Source organism: Thalassophryne amazonica, chromosome 4 (genome assembly GCF_902500255.1).
Source record: "Thalassophryne amazonica chromosome 4, fThaAma1.1, whole genome shotgun sequence".
NCBI lineage: Eukaryota > Metazoa > Chordata > Actinopteri > Batrachoidiformes > Batrachoididae > Thalassophryne > Thalassophryne amazonica.
Window position 1 is genome coordinate 70,775,849 of NC_047106.1, and position 15,264 is coordinate 70,791,112.

The following is a 15,264-nucleotide window of genomic DNA, read 5'->3' on the forward strand; positions in this document are numbered from 1 at the left end:
AGTGCCTCAAGGGGCTGTAAGCTCTCCCATTCTTTTCACCCTATACACCAATGGCTGTAAGAGCAGAAATCCAAGTAACAAAATCTTGAAATTCTCAGACGACACAATTATTGTGAGTTTACTTTCAGTTGGTGAAAGTCCATCAGTTTATCTTAATGAAATCGACTCCTTTCAGTCTTGGTGTGAGGAGCACCACTTGACTCTAAATGGGGTTAAAACCAAAGAAATGGTCTTTGATCCAAAAAGACTCCTGCCCCATGACCCAGTAATCATTGGAGGCAGGGAGATAGAATAGGTGGAGTCAGTGAAATATCTGGGTGTCTATGTGGCTAATCTTCTGAGGTGGAATGTGCATGTGGATTTTTTTATGTAAGAAACGTTCCCAAAGATTCCACTTCCTCAGAAGACTTAGATTGTTTGGTGGAGGCACCCGAATCATGGTTTGTTTTTATAATGTGGTGCTGGAGAGCCTCATTAGATATGGAATAGTGGCCTGGTTTGGCTCACTCACAGTGCAGGGTAAAACCAAAATTGGACAGCTTGTAAAAAATGCAGTGAAAATCATAGGACAGAAGGAGTTTCCTTCTCTCTAGACAATTTTTGAAACCTCTGTCCTGCCACAAACTAAAGCCATATTCAGAGAACCCTCCCATCCACTGCACAGTGAATACACTCTGCTACCTTCTGGGAGGTGCTATCAAGCGATCAAGCACTGCAGTAACAGGGTCAAACTCTCTTTTGTTCCCACATCAGTGGCTTTGTTAAATAAGACAAGACAGTAGGAATGTGTTTTTTAATTGTTGAATTGTAATTATAATGTTATTTATTGGGCAGGTGCAATATACTGAAGTCACTTTATCTGCAAATGCACTTTACTTGGGATTGTGCAGTATCATGACATGGTCATATTCCTTTTGTTGAAATCATGCAGACCAGCTGACTGTTGTACCGTTGTCTGTGTGTCCGGATGTTAAATGTTGTGAATGTTGTGTCTGTGTCAAACAACACTGTGAGCCCAAGACAAATTTCCCTGTGGGGACAATAAAGTTTAACCTAACCTAACCTAACAATATCTTATCCACTGTTTACTTAATGCAATAGTGATTGATTGGTCGGATGAATTTTGTTTGCTGTTGCATTCGCCTGTGGTAACCTATATTGTAAATACGATAACAGCAGCGCTTCATAATGAACTTTATTCATAAAAATCACGGCAAACTGCCCACATCATTGTGCATTTATTGAGTGTCTATTGGCCGACGGCGTCTGTGCCTCTTTTGAGCGTCCTCCAACCTCTGCGTCATTTCTGCGTTTGTTTTGAACATCAAAAATGTGTGTGTGTGCTTCCACTGAGAGTGCCTTGTACAACTTACACGTGTACTGTGTCTTCCTCGAGCGTCCCGTGGCGCCCCACATTTTCTGGTTGCACAAGGGTCTTCATCCCTGTATAAGGGTGGTTTAAGTACACACAATGGATTGCTTTTGAGATTATAATACAGTTTTCTGTTTTGTTTTATATTTCATCAGATTTTTTTTCCCTCCTTTTCTTCCAAATGTTAATTTTCTCAGCAACTTGTCATACAAAATGCACGGGACAAAATACTGGGGGACCGGTCACTACAAGAGAAACTAGCTGAAAACATCAACAAAATCCTTGCAAAGTAAGAGTTGAGTTTGAACATTGTAATTCTCTTCTCACATAATTTAGGAATATGTCTGTGGCATGACAGGTTATGACGTGACTATTGATATATCATGGTGTTGCTGTCTCAATTTTCTTTCTTTCTTTCTTTCTTTCTTTCTTTCTTTCTTTCTTTTCTTTCTTTCTTTCTTTCTTTCTTTCTTTCTTTTTTTCTTTCTTTCTTTCTTTCTTTCTTTCTTTCTTTCTTTCTTTCTTTCTTCTTTCTTTCGTTCTTTCTTTCTTTCTTTCTTTCTTTCTTTCTTTCTTTCTTTCTTTCTTTCTTTCTTTCGTTCTTTCTTTCTTTCTTTCTTTCTTTCTTTCTTTCTTTCTTTCTTTCTTTCTTTCTTTTCTCTTCCTTCCTTCCTTCCTTCCTTCCTTCCTTCCTTCCTTCCTTCCTTCTTCCTTCCTTCCTTCCTTCCTTCCTTCTTCCTTCCTTCCTTCCTTCCTTCCTTCCTTCCTTCCTTCCTTCCTTCCTTCCTTCCTTCTTTCTTCTTTCTTTCTTTCTTTCTTTCTTTCTTTCTTCTTCTTTTTCTTTCTTTCTTTCTTCTTTCTTTCTTTCTTTCTTCTTTCTTTCTTTCTTTCTTTCTTCTTTCTTTCTTCTTTCTTCTTTCTTTCTTTCTTTCTTTCTTTCTTTCTTTCTTTCTTTCTTTCTTCTTTCTTTCTTTCTTTCTTCTTTCCTTCTTTCTTTCTTTCTTTCTTTCTTCCTTCTTTCTTTCTTTCCTTCTTTCCTTCTTTCTTTCTTTCTTCTTTCTTTCTTTCTTTCTTTCTTTCTTTCTTCCTTCCTTCAGTGAGCCAACCCCTCAAACAAAGGCATCATTAAGTGCAATGGAACCTGACCAATCTATAGATGAAATCCTTGGACTGCAGGTACTCAGAAACCTTTAATACATCTTCTCTTATCAATTTAAAATTTTTTATCCATTTAAAAATGTTCAGTTGCCATCATCCCCCCACAAGCTTGGTTTATTCTGGTACTTGTAATATTGTAGTATGATTATTCTGGTACAGGGAGAAATTCATATGAGTGATGATGCTATCCACGACATATTGGAGCAAACAGAATCTGACCCAGCTTTTCAGGCTCTCTTTGACCTTTTTGACTACAGTAAGTATGACCTACTTTTTCCTTTATCTGTTAGTGCTTCTGAATCTGTTACTTTTTTAAATTTATCATGCAAGAAAATGCAACTTTCTGACGTGTTTGTAGGTAAAAACAAATTTGCAGACACTGAGGCAGAGGATGAAGTTATTACTAGTATCTCAGAAGAGAGTGATGATGCTGGACCTTCACTGACAGAGAGATCTCCTCAGAACACTGACACAGGTATTTCTGCTCAAAAAGAAAAGAATAAAAAGTTCTCCTAAGTAGAATTAAAGGCAGCCCTGCATTCAAATATTTAGTATGTACTACCGTTGTTTAGGAACCTATTACCCAAACGTTACTATAGTACGTAGTAGGGACACAATTTCGATGTACTATGCCACAGCTGTCTTACATGTCCTTTTACTCGGATATTAACAGGTGACGGGTGCGTTCCCAAGTATGCAGCGAAAACCTTTCAATGGTAGACTTATTAAATGGTTCCTGATGTGTATTTGTACAGTGTCGCGCCCTCTTGGACAGTACTACTGTTTTCATGTATGTCCACTGTGTTCTATGGATTTTCCTAGGAAGTTCTTTGGTTACAAGGTACCAGCTGCATCATGGGATAGCATCTTGTCGTCTGTTTTAACTTGGGGTCGACTGATTATTGGCACCAACATTCAGCATTTTTACGGTTATCACATTGACATTTATAAAGCCAATTTGCTGATAAGACTATTTAATTTTGCAGTGCTTCATGTGGCGACTTGTTGGTCCCTGGGTCTGCCTTCATTTGAAGGCTAATGGGTACATATTCAAAATGGATAGCCCGTCAGCGACTTGAGTGGTGAATATAGCCAGAGTGCTGTGCTTTGATTTTTGTTTTTTTTTTTTTTGTTTTTTTTTTTTTTCTCTTGCAAGTCTACTTACAGTGCCAAGTGGAGCTGCAGGTCTGTGTCAAATTTAAATTCAGAGCTGCAGAAAGAAAACTCTGGTGAAGCAGTGATTAAAACAGTGAATTGTCCAGATGTGGCTGTGTTCATAACTGGTATTACATTCAGAGGTTAACTGTTTATTTTACAGATTAACAGCTTTTTCCTCCCCTGTGTCCAAAATAATTTTTGTAGTTTATTGAAATTCTGGATTTTAGCAGAGGTTTGGTGGTCTGAAAGGATGACGTCATATTTCTGTAATGTTCGTGTGGGCCGGGGGGGATGGGCATCCCGAATGAATATATCTGATAATTCTCAATTTCAACATGATTTCATTTCACCAAGACCCACTAAGGATTGCCCAGTTTACTCAACAGAGTATTGATGATGATTTAACCATAATAACTTGAAGAAAACGTATCACATCTTAAAAAGAAAATTTGAAGTGGACAGCCCAAATTAGTCTGTTGTAGTTGTAATCTGAGCATGCTCAGATTACACCAAAGTCCTCTCAAGACCACCTACTTTACTGAAAAGGGTGTTGATTCTTGTGCCAGTAATAACTTCAACAGAGCTTGTGATTTTTATTTCTTTATTTTTCTGACACCAACTCTGAACTGGGCATCCTAAATGAATTGATCTCAGGCAAGTTTGAATTTGGGCGTGTTTGGATTTCCCCAAGTTTGTTTGTTTGTTTGTGCCAGTATTAGCCAGCTATAGTTCATATCCCACAAAAGCAAAAAACAAACAAACAAAAAAAAACATTTAGTGTTTGCTCTACATAATTTATAAATCTTCCTGTTTTTAAAATTTGAAAGCATAACTGCCAATATTCTATTTACCAAAATCTAATGTGATGGTATTATTGGGTCAGCAACATTGCCAGCTGTTTTTATTTCCAAATACATTATTGGAAGATAAGACATGCTTCAGTGATCGCCTCATAATTTATCTGCAAAAGTAATCAACACAACACTAAGCCAATTTAATGCCATAATACAAATTAGTGACAGGAGATGGTCTGTGCACAAGTGTGCCCTCTTGTTACTACATGCAAGTCAAAATAGTTTAATCCTACAGAATACAGCTACATGGTGTACATGGTAGAAACCAATTAATCCCGCATTCTCTTGTTTTGCAGGGGAGACCCACAAAATTGCTGATTCTTGTGATACAGCCCTATTGACAGGAAACATGAGAGCTGGACAAGAACGCAAGACTAGGAAGTCTGCTGCTCCCAGCACCTCAAAGAAAGTATTTATTTGTCCCAGTGGCAGAGCATCTAGAATTGAAAACTCTACGGCCAAATTGCTGGTGACTAACGAGGAGTATAAGGGTGTGTCATCGACTGCATTAGCCTCAAAAACAAAAGAAACAGGCTCGTTGAGCACTACCAGTGTGGAACCTACACCAGTGCAGATTGAACTATTGAACACGCCTTTTCCTCCAGATAATACCACTGCCCAGGAAGTATTGGAATCTCTCACAAAGGATAACACACCTGTCTCAGCTCCCCACGATGAATCATCAAGCACCAGTTTTACAACTGTGGCCCCACAAACAACTGTGGCCTCTAATGTTGACAAAATAGAGCAGAGCAAACAAGCACAAGGAGCTGAAGGGCAGCTTGCTTCAGCACAGTGTTCAACTTTAAGAGATCAGGCTAATTTAAATTCAGCTATCCCCTCTGAACCCAAGAAAGTGGAAACACTAACTCTGGACTTGGCTCATATGACTGGGTCAGATGCAACTAGTGGAGAAGTCACTGAATCAATGGCTAATCTCTTCATGACCCCTGCTGAGTCCATGTCGCCTACATCTGCTTCTACTAAGAACAAAGTTCCAGTAATGCCGACCTCTGTTTCATCCCCTGCCACTGCGACCCTCTTAATATCATCTGACAAGTCCAAAGCTTCGTCCCCTTCAATATTCACTGCTACACCAGCCTCATCGACAACTTCCTCAGCCACATCCATCTCCACCTGTGCAACAGTTACAGCTGCACCTGATCCTTCAGTCGACAACCACAGTGCCAAGAATAAGAGTTCAGGTGATTCTGGTAGTAGTAGTAGTGTCGTTTCTTTGAAGATCATAATCAGCGATAACCAGGAGGAGCATTCATCCGCTGACCCAGCCTTAAACCAGGCAGCTTCCAGTGTCTCTGGGAACAAGGTACCCACCATTTATCTTAACTCTCCAGTTAAATCACCTGGAGTTCCTGGCACACCAAAGCCCAAGTTGGATGAGACAGCACAGGTAATTAGTAACTCTGAAGCCCTTCAGCCAAGATCTTCAGAGGTGAATTCTGCCATCAAGAAATCTGGAGCCCCATCTCCATTTACAGGGTCACCAGCTCAGCCAAGTTACATAATTCAGGTACCACTGGACACGACTAACTCTGTACTGCAAGGTACCACCACCAGCTATTTCCTAGTGACTGAACCCCTGACTCCAGATCCTCCAAATAAGCAAGTGCTTGTGCCCACGGGCATCTCAAATGGACAGCCTTTGATCACAAGCCATTGTGGTGTGAGGACACCACCCCGCTCTCAGTGTGCCTCTACAGGTAAGAAGCAGCAATTTAAGTGAAGTAACTGGTCATTGAAACACATGTGGGCTTTGTGAGAGTGCGTGTCTCCACTGCAAGCCAAATTATTAATGTATTTTGCGGAATGTAAATTGCACCTTTTCTCTGTATTATCAGCTCTTTAATTTAGGATTTTTCTCCTTTTATTCGCACTTATTCTTTCATTATCGCAGTTTATTTTGTTTATTGCTTTTATTCTTGGGAAAGCCCAATAAATAGTTAATAAAAATAAACCTTATCTTTTTGATATACAAATCACGGTTCCTACCACACTAGTAAAAAACAAAACAAAAAAACAACCCTGTGACTTATACTCTGGAAAATACAGTAATTTTACTTTGCTCACTAATGGTTCAGTTATGGCACTTAAAACAAATGGGGAGTGAAATACTTTGATTGTGTGTAGTGGAAATAAAATGAGCCAGAAGAGAGGGGAAAAATCATTCACATCAGTCTGATAATTTTGTTCAAATAAAAGATTAATTAGTCCATTGAGTTTAATTCTATTGGAAGTGATACATCTTAATTTTAATGCAGTGCAACTTGGTGCCTAATTGAAATGGCAAAGATTCCAATTTGGAAAACACCCTATTTTAAAATTGTGACTTTAATGATAAAATTGATCATTTAGCCCTAGCTGCATCAAAAAAAATAAATAAATAAATAATTATTTGCTTTTCTTTATTTTCAGCACTCATCTTACAGTCGCCTGTTCAGCCTGTGATGCTTCCTGTATCTGTTATGGGGAACAATACCCTGGGGAATGTACAGATGGTGTCCAATACGGTAATGTAACTTGATATGTTGCCTTTTAAAATAATATCAGCCTGCCTTTTGTTACTCTTGTCAGATTCATAACCTCATTGGCAAAAAAAGAGAGGGAGCCATCTCCCATATTTATCACAATTTCACTTTTATTAACATAAACAAAATGTCTCAAACCAGCTGTACATTTATTCATAATTACCCACAGTCTTTTACTCAAAAGTTTGATTTGTCACTTACGGTTTCTTACAGTTTATTTAGTTGATTGAAATTAATTTTACCACATAGAGTCCATTGGATTTTACTGATTCCATAGATTCTCCTGTGGTGCTGTCTTCAGAACAAACATTACAAATCAAGTGACAATTCTCACACAACATTTCAGGATGCCATAATGGCAATCCCCCGAAGTATTACTTTTCATTTTGTCCAGCACTTATTGTTACTCGTTGATGTGTATTGAACATTGATGTCTCCAAGAGACCGAATTTTGCTTTTTGTGGCACTGTCTCCTCTAAAACAAATTTACACTGTACTTGCAGCTTGTTGCCATGTCAAACCCAGCACCACTACAGCAATCAAAAACTGTCAAAGCAAAACCTCACACTGTGACAGACAAGCAGTCATCATCTGGTAAGTTACATGATAAGTTAGAGTGGCACACTGCTATTTACTGGTGTTTAATGGGTGACAATCAAGATCATTGGTCTTCAGTGTTGTCCTAATGGCTGAATGCCCTTGCCTCATTTCTGTGAATTCCAGGCCTTACACAAACTACAGAACAAAATCTAAGCAATAAGGGTGGTCAGCCCTCGCCATCTGAAGACGCTGGACAACTGAATGGACCAAAGGGACCCAGTTCTGCTCATCGAAGAATTCTGTGTTTTGAATCTTCTGAAGTGGTTAAACCACATATGGCTGAATCAAAAAGAACCACAATCAGCCAACATCCAATAGCAAAATCTACAGCACCATCTGCCCAGAATGCTAAGAAAAATAATTCCCAGCTAGTCCCCCAACCAAAGCCTACAGTCCTGGGTGGCATTAAACCTAAAAGGAGGATTACGACTATCAGATGTTCAGAAAATGACAAGAGTTCTTTTGGGGAGTTGAAAGAGACTGATAAAATCATACCTCCACCACAGAACCAGAACGATCCCATACAGACAAACCCTCACAAAGAAGGTCCAAATGACCATGGTCAAGAATTTCAAAGTGAAAGTCGCAGCAGTGATAATGCCTCACAGTTTGAGTCATCAAAAAAGCCTGAATCTACAACTGTTCAATCACATGGTGTTAATAGTGGAAATAGTCGTGAAAAAGGTGGCAAATCGAAGGTAATGATTCCTCTCATCCTGGACCATTGACTTCTGATTCTGTCCAGAAATCAGGAAGCCAAAAGGAAAAAGAGGACAGCAGGAAAGACCCTGCAAAATCTCATGAAGGGTGTATAGAGAAGAGGAATCTCTCACAGTTATTGCCAAATGTGACAGCGAACAAGGAAAATGAAGTGACAGGCAGCATGCATGCTCAGCAACATCAGTCAATATCCTCTTCGCTACCAAGAGACCTTAACCCTGCAGCTGCTGCCCTGACAACATCTAATCTACATTTGAAGTCTGCAAAAGACAACTCAAAGACCAACTCTCTCGCCAAACAGGCAGCAGAGATGCTGCAGGATATCCAGGGGCTGAACTCTCCTTCCACACCAGTCAGTAGATCTGAAGTGGGTAGTTCAGAGCTGACTCTTCCCCAGACCCCCGTCACAGGCAGTAATCAGGGGTCTGTTGACTGCCCCAGGACTCCAGCTACACAACGAAAGAGTAAACCCAGAGAGGGAACTCCCAAACACCTCATTCCTCCAAACACCCCGGAACTCTCATCCTGCAGCCCATCTAGCGAGGCCGGAAGTGAAAACAGCATTAGCATGGCCGCTCACACACTCATGATCCTTTCACGTGCTGCTATTGCCAGGACAGGCACACCATTAAAAGACAGTTTGCGTCAGGAGGGCGCAGGGAAGAAGTCTCTCACGGCTACAAAGAACTCAAGGAAACGTAAGCTGTCTTGTCCCACCGACAGCCCCCCAGCAAAGAAGGAATCAAAACGATCTCCCAGCAGCAAAAAGAAAGACAAGGTGAGCACACAACAAACACTTTCTGTTTATAGACGTTTGAACTGGACATCTTCAATGAATACATCTGAGTTAGAATTTCAGCATCATTAGGTTTCAGCTGTTGTCAGCGCAACTCATCCTAAACCAGATTATGTATTTCAGTGAAAGTTCATGTAATTGGTAGCACACCATATGAAGGTTTACATGAAAGAAAACAGACATCTTCAAGGGAGATAATTCGCCTTTAAAACAATACAACAAAAAAGTACAATATTTGACGTTTGCATGTACTAACAGAACATGGAAGGAAAAGATCTGTGTATAAATCAGTGGTTACTTCCCTGTATGCTGGTTGCAAATGCAGGCTAACAAGTGTGAGAACCATGATTTTTGTGAAATAGAGGATGATACATGTTTATTATCACAAGAGAAGACAAGGAAGCAAGAATCCCATTGCCAAAGAAGCAAAATCAATATTGTGTCCAGTGATGATATAATGCAGTCTGCAACCTCACCAGTAGATGGCATAAAATCCTCCACACTGTAGTTTTAAATTCAAGAACAGTTTTGATCTCTTGTGTATGCAGTTTTTCTTGCTGATTTATGACTCAAGGTTTAAATTCTGCAGGAACGAAAAAAAGTCTTTGATTGCTTCCCCCTTGACTTGGATGTGGATAAGTTCCTCTCTTCACTTCACTATGATGAATGAAACTGGACACAATCAAGGTGGGGAAAAAAGGACTATTTTCCTGCCTGCTGAAATTACCATCCAGGAAAAGAAGAAGTGCCTGTGGTTTGCGTTTATAAACCGGTCTGAATCATGATCCATGTGTCCTACTGGCTCCTTAAAGTGTCATACTAGAGCTGTTTTTGTGAATTAATAATTAAATTTTTCCTGGAATACTTCTGCATTCCCTCACAATATGTTTTGCATTTTCCGTCTCAACAGCAAGCTCCCCCCAGTTCAAAGCCACTGGTGTACCACTTGCCTTGCATATCTGGAGTCGAGTCATAAAGGACTTCCAGCGTAAAGCTTGTCAGATCCAGATGCGGGTCAGTGTGTGCCTGCTGTGGGGACTTTGAGCAAACAACAGAAGCGTTTAAAAGAATCACCCTTTTTTTGCCCTTTTCGTTCATGTTACTGCTATGTAATGTTGCAACACTGCTTCAGAGAAGCTCTGGCCAGATAACGTTTTATTTTGAAAGTATACATTACTTTAACATGCTTTTTTTAAGAGTCAATTAAACCTGGATTGTTTCATTGACACACAAAGTCAGTGTCTCAAATTCACATCCAGTTTGTGGCTGAGGAGGCGAGCTGGATGGAGCGCCTTAAAATCAGATCAGCAGAGCACGCACTGTGCAGTGTGTTGCTGCAGCCACCAACACATCAAACTGGTAACCATGTGGGCTATAGCAGCTCTGTTGTTGTACCAGGCAGACTGGTTGTCTTTCATTTCTGGGGAGTCACTCTCTGCAGCAACCAGATGTTCTCTGGGTCCACAGCAGTAAGACATCTGTGCTAAATCAGTCAGCTGATGCCTGCTGGTAAACTGTGCTGCAGTGGAAACATGAATGAAAAGGAAGGTAATACAGTTTTGCCAGGGAATGCAGATCATACTGTTAACTCCCTTGAAAGTATTCTATTCCAGAATTTTTTTTAAAAAAGTGACCCATTTAAGGGCTCTATAATAAAACCTCAAGCATCACCTTTGTCAATATTTAATTCCAGTTTTTTTTTTTTTTTTTCCATCCAGCTAAAGCTGGCAGTTTATTTAATGATAGTTATATAATTTGAAATTGGTTTTAGGTTTTCATGTCGAGACAGAGACATGTATAGGTTTTGTGCTGTGTGGTTGATTCAAACTAACCCAGTTTGAAAATGTGTGTTCAAATTTCTTATGTCATTCAGCAACTAGACAAGCTGTTTTGTGTTGTTCCTGCGCCTGTTCCTCATCTCGTCTACCATGCAAGGAGCGCTCAGCACTCAGACTTGAAATAAACTTGAATGGTTGTGCAAGAAAACTGAGTTGTATGATCCCACCGCATATGAAGAACAAGACTACCTGTCCCCGTGTTGGTAATTTTAATGCTTATTGATGTGTAGTTCTGTGAAATTGTTTCTCATTGTAAATATAACAGCTTATTATTCATGTTTGATCAATGAATATGTGTGAACTTGTTGACTATTTGTGTTTTTGTTTTATTCTGTGTGCGTGTGTGTGTGAGAACCCACTAAGGCACCCATGTCAGTTCTGAAGGAGTTATGTTGTAGACTACTTTGAGAGTACAAACCAATTTGTGTGGACCTGGACAGGGTGGAAGATCAGACTAGAGTGGTGGGACTCCTTGTTTGGGGGAGGAGGAGAAACGGGAAGACAGGGGATGGGAAAGAGAGGAACAGTAGTAGCCAGAAGCAAGCAGCATTTCTGGTATTTATATTTGTATTTACATTTTGAAAATTGTTTTTTTTTTTACTTATACTTTTGATGTGTGCTTCTTACCCCGTGTGCTGCTATACAGTGCTTCTGGAACATCAATTTCCCTGGGGGAGTCTTCCCAAGGGATTAATAAAGTTCTAGCTAATCTAACTGAATGGCAAACAGAATTGACATGAGGGTTGATTAGTCAAGTGCAAGCAAACGAGTGATACAGTGTCTAATTGCGTGTAGACTGATGGAATGTGTCAGATAGTTGATGCATGGAGATGTATGAAAAAAAACTAATCAACACTTTGGATGAGAGCATATGGATTTATCTGAGTCAGTGGCAAATATGGGCTATATACTTGTTCACGTCTGCATCAAAGATCTGCACCCAGTAATGTTACGTTGTGCAAAACAGTAATATAAAAAAATATAACAGCAATAACGTCATTATTTATGAGTGGCTGAGGTTACAGAGGCGGGGCTATGACATTGTTTCACAAAAGTTCAGTACATTAATTGTCTGCTGACGTGACTGAACCTGACCCAACTTGAGTGATCGATCTCTGCTCCCCTCCACAGCATGTCTTTTTCCTGGTTCTCTCCCTCAGCCCCAACCAGTCCCAGCAGAAGACTGCCCCTCCCTGAGCCTGGTTCTGCTGGAGGTTTCTTCCTGTTAAAAGGGAGTTTTTCCTTCCCACTGTAGCCAAGTGCTTGCTCACAGGGGGTCGTTTTGACCGTTGGGGTTTTACATAATTATTGTATGGCCTTGCCTTACAATATAAAGCGCCTTGGGGCAACTGTTTGTTGTGATTTGGCGCTATATAAAAAAAAATTGATTGATTGATTGAGTATAATTTTGAAATATTTGTCTGAACGCAACCCAACGGGTCCGGATGGGGTATCCACTGTATAGTTGGTAAGGACATACAGTAATTTTGACTACTACTCTGTCATCCTCCTCTGTCAAAATACACTGTGGATTCTGGACCGATGCTGTGTATGTGAGAGCAATCAGTTCTTCCTGCTGGATACACTCCTGGATGTCACAGGCAGGTCCACGACGAATACAAAACTGCAACTTCAGTTTAAACTAATCTAAATCATCATAGTCCGTACTGCTTCCTGCTATTTTGGATGATTGTGTTGTAACCAAGATCCCACAATGCAGCCAAGATGTGCAAATTGCTCTATGGTAGCCTAGTTTGTTTATACACTTAATTCAGGGAGTATTTTTCCTCACCACTGTTGACAATGTGCTTGCTCAAGATGACTCGGGGTGCTTTTGTGGGCTATTCCACACGGGCTCCTCCTCTGGCGAGCTGTCAGTCTGGGCAGGTCCTGTCATCTGCTCCACACCTCCTTCACCTCGCTTGGTCCGCGATAGATGATTGGCGTTCAGCTGTCTGGCTCCACCCTTCTTCGCTAAAGTTCCCCATCGTTTTAGGTTGTCTTTCAAACATACCCGTTCAATATAACTTAAAACATTTTCGACGCTGTACCATTTTAAAATGATAGTCCTCTGGTGTGTGTCCAATTTTCTGACACCTGAAACACCGCTGGCTTTGTTATTCTTTAAAAACAATTTCGCTCTGTCCTGTTGCGCCATGTCAAAACCAGGCTTATCTGTGAGCCTCGGTGAGTGATAATTCTTTCGTCTGAGCAGTGGTTAGCAGACGTTCATGTAATTTTTCACTTTTTACACCACAAACGAATCTGTCTCTCAGCGTATCACTCAGAAAAGTCTCAAATTGACACGTTGCTGCCAATTTGCACAAACTTGCCATAAAGTCACTGATTGATTGAGCCATTCATTGCTTTTTGGGGTGGAATTTATGTCTCGGTAATGTAATTAGTCTGGCATGTAATGCTTTCTCAGTAAGTCAATTCTTTTAGCTCCCATTCAGCTGGCTTTTTTTTTTGTTGTTGGTTTTTTTTGTGTGTGTGTCGTTTTGGCTGACAATTACATGTGAACAGCGTATGACTTGGTGAATTTCTTCTCTACAAGAGTCAAGACAGAAGTCAGACTACCAGAGCAAGAATTTTAGCTGAGGAAGCTTCTGCGATTTGAAACGAAACGTCCTCACGTCAAGCAACCCAGTCCAGTCCAAGATTCAAGCTTCTCTACTATGGACACCACCTGGACAACTGAGAGCCTACACAGAAACATCCAAAGAAGCCTGTGCATGTGCACGCTACACAGGCCCTCCCAGCATTCACCATGAGAACAAGAAAAAGGGAAGAAAAAAAAAAGCCAACCGGGGGGGTTATCTAGTCATAGCGGCTCCGTTGTACCAGGGTGTATGAGGTTTAGGCATGTTGTGGGTTGGATGGCTGGGCCGGTTCATTGGGTGGCCCTGTGTTGATGGGTGGTCGAGCTCCATGAGCCTGTCCAGGTTCAGGTGGGCCGGTTTGTGGTGGTCCACCGAAATGCGTTCAGCTTTCCCGCCAATGTTGACCATGAAGTTTTTGTCACAGATTTTCAACATGTGAAAAGGGTCGTCGTAAGGGGCCTGTGGCGGTCCCCTGTGGGTGTCATGATGAATTAAAACAATCTGCTGACAGCAGGCATGGGGGCGTGTAGGCAAATGGAGTGCTGTGCTGTGAAGTCTGCACCGGTGCAAAAAAGTTGAAGTCTGTCCTGATATTCGGTCTTGTGGGTCGCTGACCAGGGGGCCGTGATGTCGGAAATGAGATCCCTGGGGACCGGCAGGGGTTGACCATAAACCAACTCCACAAATGAGGAATGGAGGTCCTCCTTGAGGGCGGTCCACAAGCCCAACATGACCCAAGCCTGGTCAGCCCTCTGGTGTCTGTTAATCCAGTGAGTGGCTTTCATGGAATGATGGATGCGTTCACACAGTCTATTGTCCTGGGCGTGATATGCTGCGGTCTGGTGGAGCTTCACCCCCCCAGGGCTCTGTTCAAATGTGAACTGTCACCTTCTGTCTGAAGAGAGGTCTGGGCAACCCATGTACAGATGAACACGGGGCCCATGTCAGCCGTTTTTTGCGGACATCAGCGGTGCAGCCTCTGGCCACGGGGTGGTTCTGTCCACCATGGTGAGGAGGTCTGTGAAGCATGAGGAGGGGGAGTGGGAGGGGGTCAGACAAACTTTGCTGTCACCGGCTTTTGTGATGGTTTTGCTCCTGGGTGGGAAAGGACGCGCACAGCATTGAAAATGCGTCGCTTCCATGTGGTGGGGATGACTGGTCGTGGCTGCCCTGTGGAGATGTCACAGAGCAATCTGGTGCCACCCTCACCAAAGGTGATGTCCGTCAGTCTAGGAGTACAGTGTAACTTTGAGCATTGAGGTGTGAACATCAGGTTTAATCATACAGAGGAAGCGGACATTCACGTGTGAACAGGTTTAACATACAGAGGTCTGAGTCATCCCTCTGTGTAAGGCAGGAAACCAAGTATGATTGTAAGTGGCTGGCATCAAAAAGGGAAGTAATGCCTTAATTCCCAGAGACTGTACAAAATATGACATTACTATAACAGGTTGTTCTATCGAGCGAGGCAAAGGAACAACTATTTCGGAGTGCCAGGGGACAAGTTGGGACATGCCTATCTCGGCTTTCAGTGTTTACCAGTCGAGTGAGTATAAGAGAAATTGTGGAGAGCTAGACATGTCCCAACTTGTCCTCTAACACTCCTAAACGGAGGTGTT

General features: G+C 41.4%; 1 protein-coding gene across 1 annotated transcript in view; it reads left to right on the forward strand.

Moving 5' to 3' along the window:
- Positions 1–11,181, forward strand: part of LOC117508347 (protein NPAT-like) — a 51,740-nt gene extending 40,559 nt beyond the window's left edge. Inside the window, 10 exon segments of the mRNA XM_034168087.1 lie at positions 1,570–1,661; positions 2,470–2,548; positions 2,690–2,786; positions 2,889–3,005; positions 4,839–6,263; positions 6,976–7,070; positions 7,592–7,682; positions 7,812–8,378; positions 8,381–9,186; positions 9,794–11,181. Coding sequence (XP_034023978.1) covers positions 1,570–1,661; positions 2,470–2,548; positions 2,690–2,786; positions 2,889–3,005; positions 4,839–6,263; positions 6,976–7,070; positions 7,592–7,682; positions 7,812–8,378; positions 8,381–9,186; positions 9,794–9,874 — 3,450 coding nt within the window. The 3' untranslated portion in view covers positions 9,875–11,181.
- Positions 11,182–15,264: the final 4,083 nt, after the last annotated feature.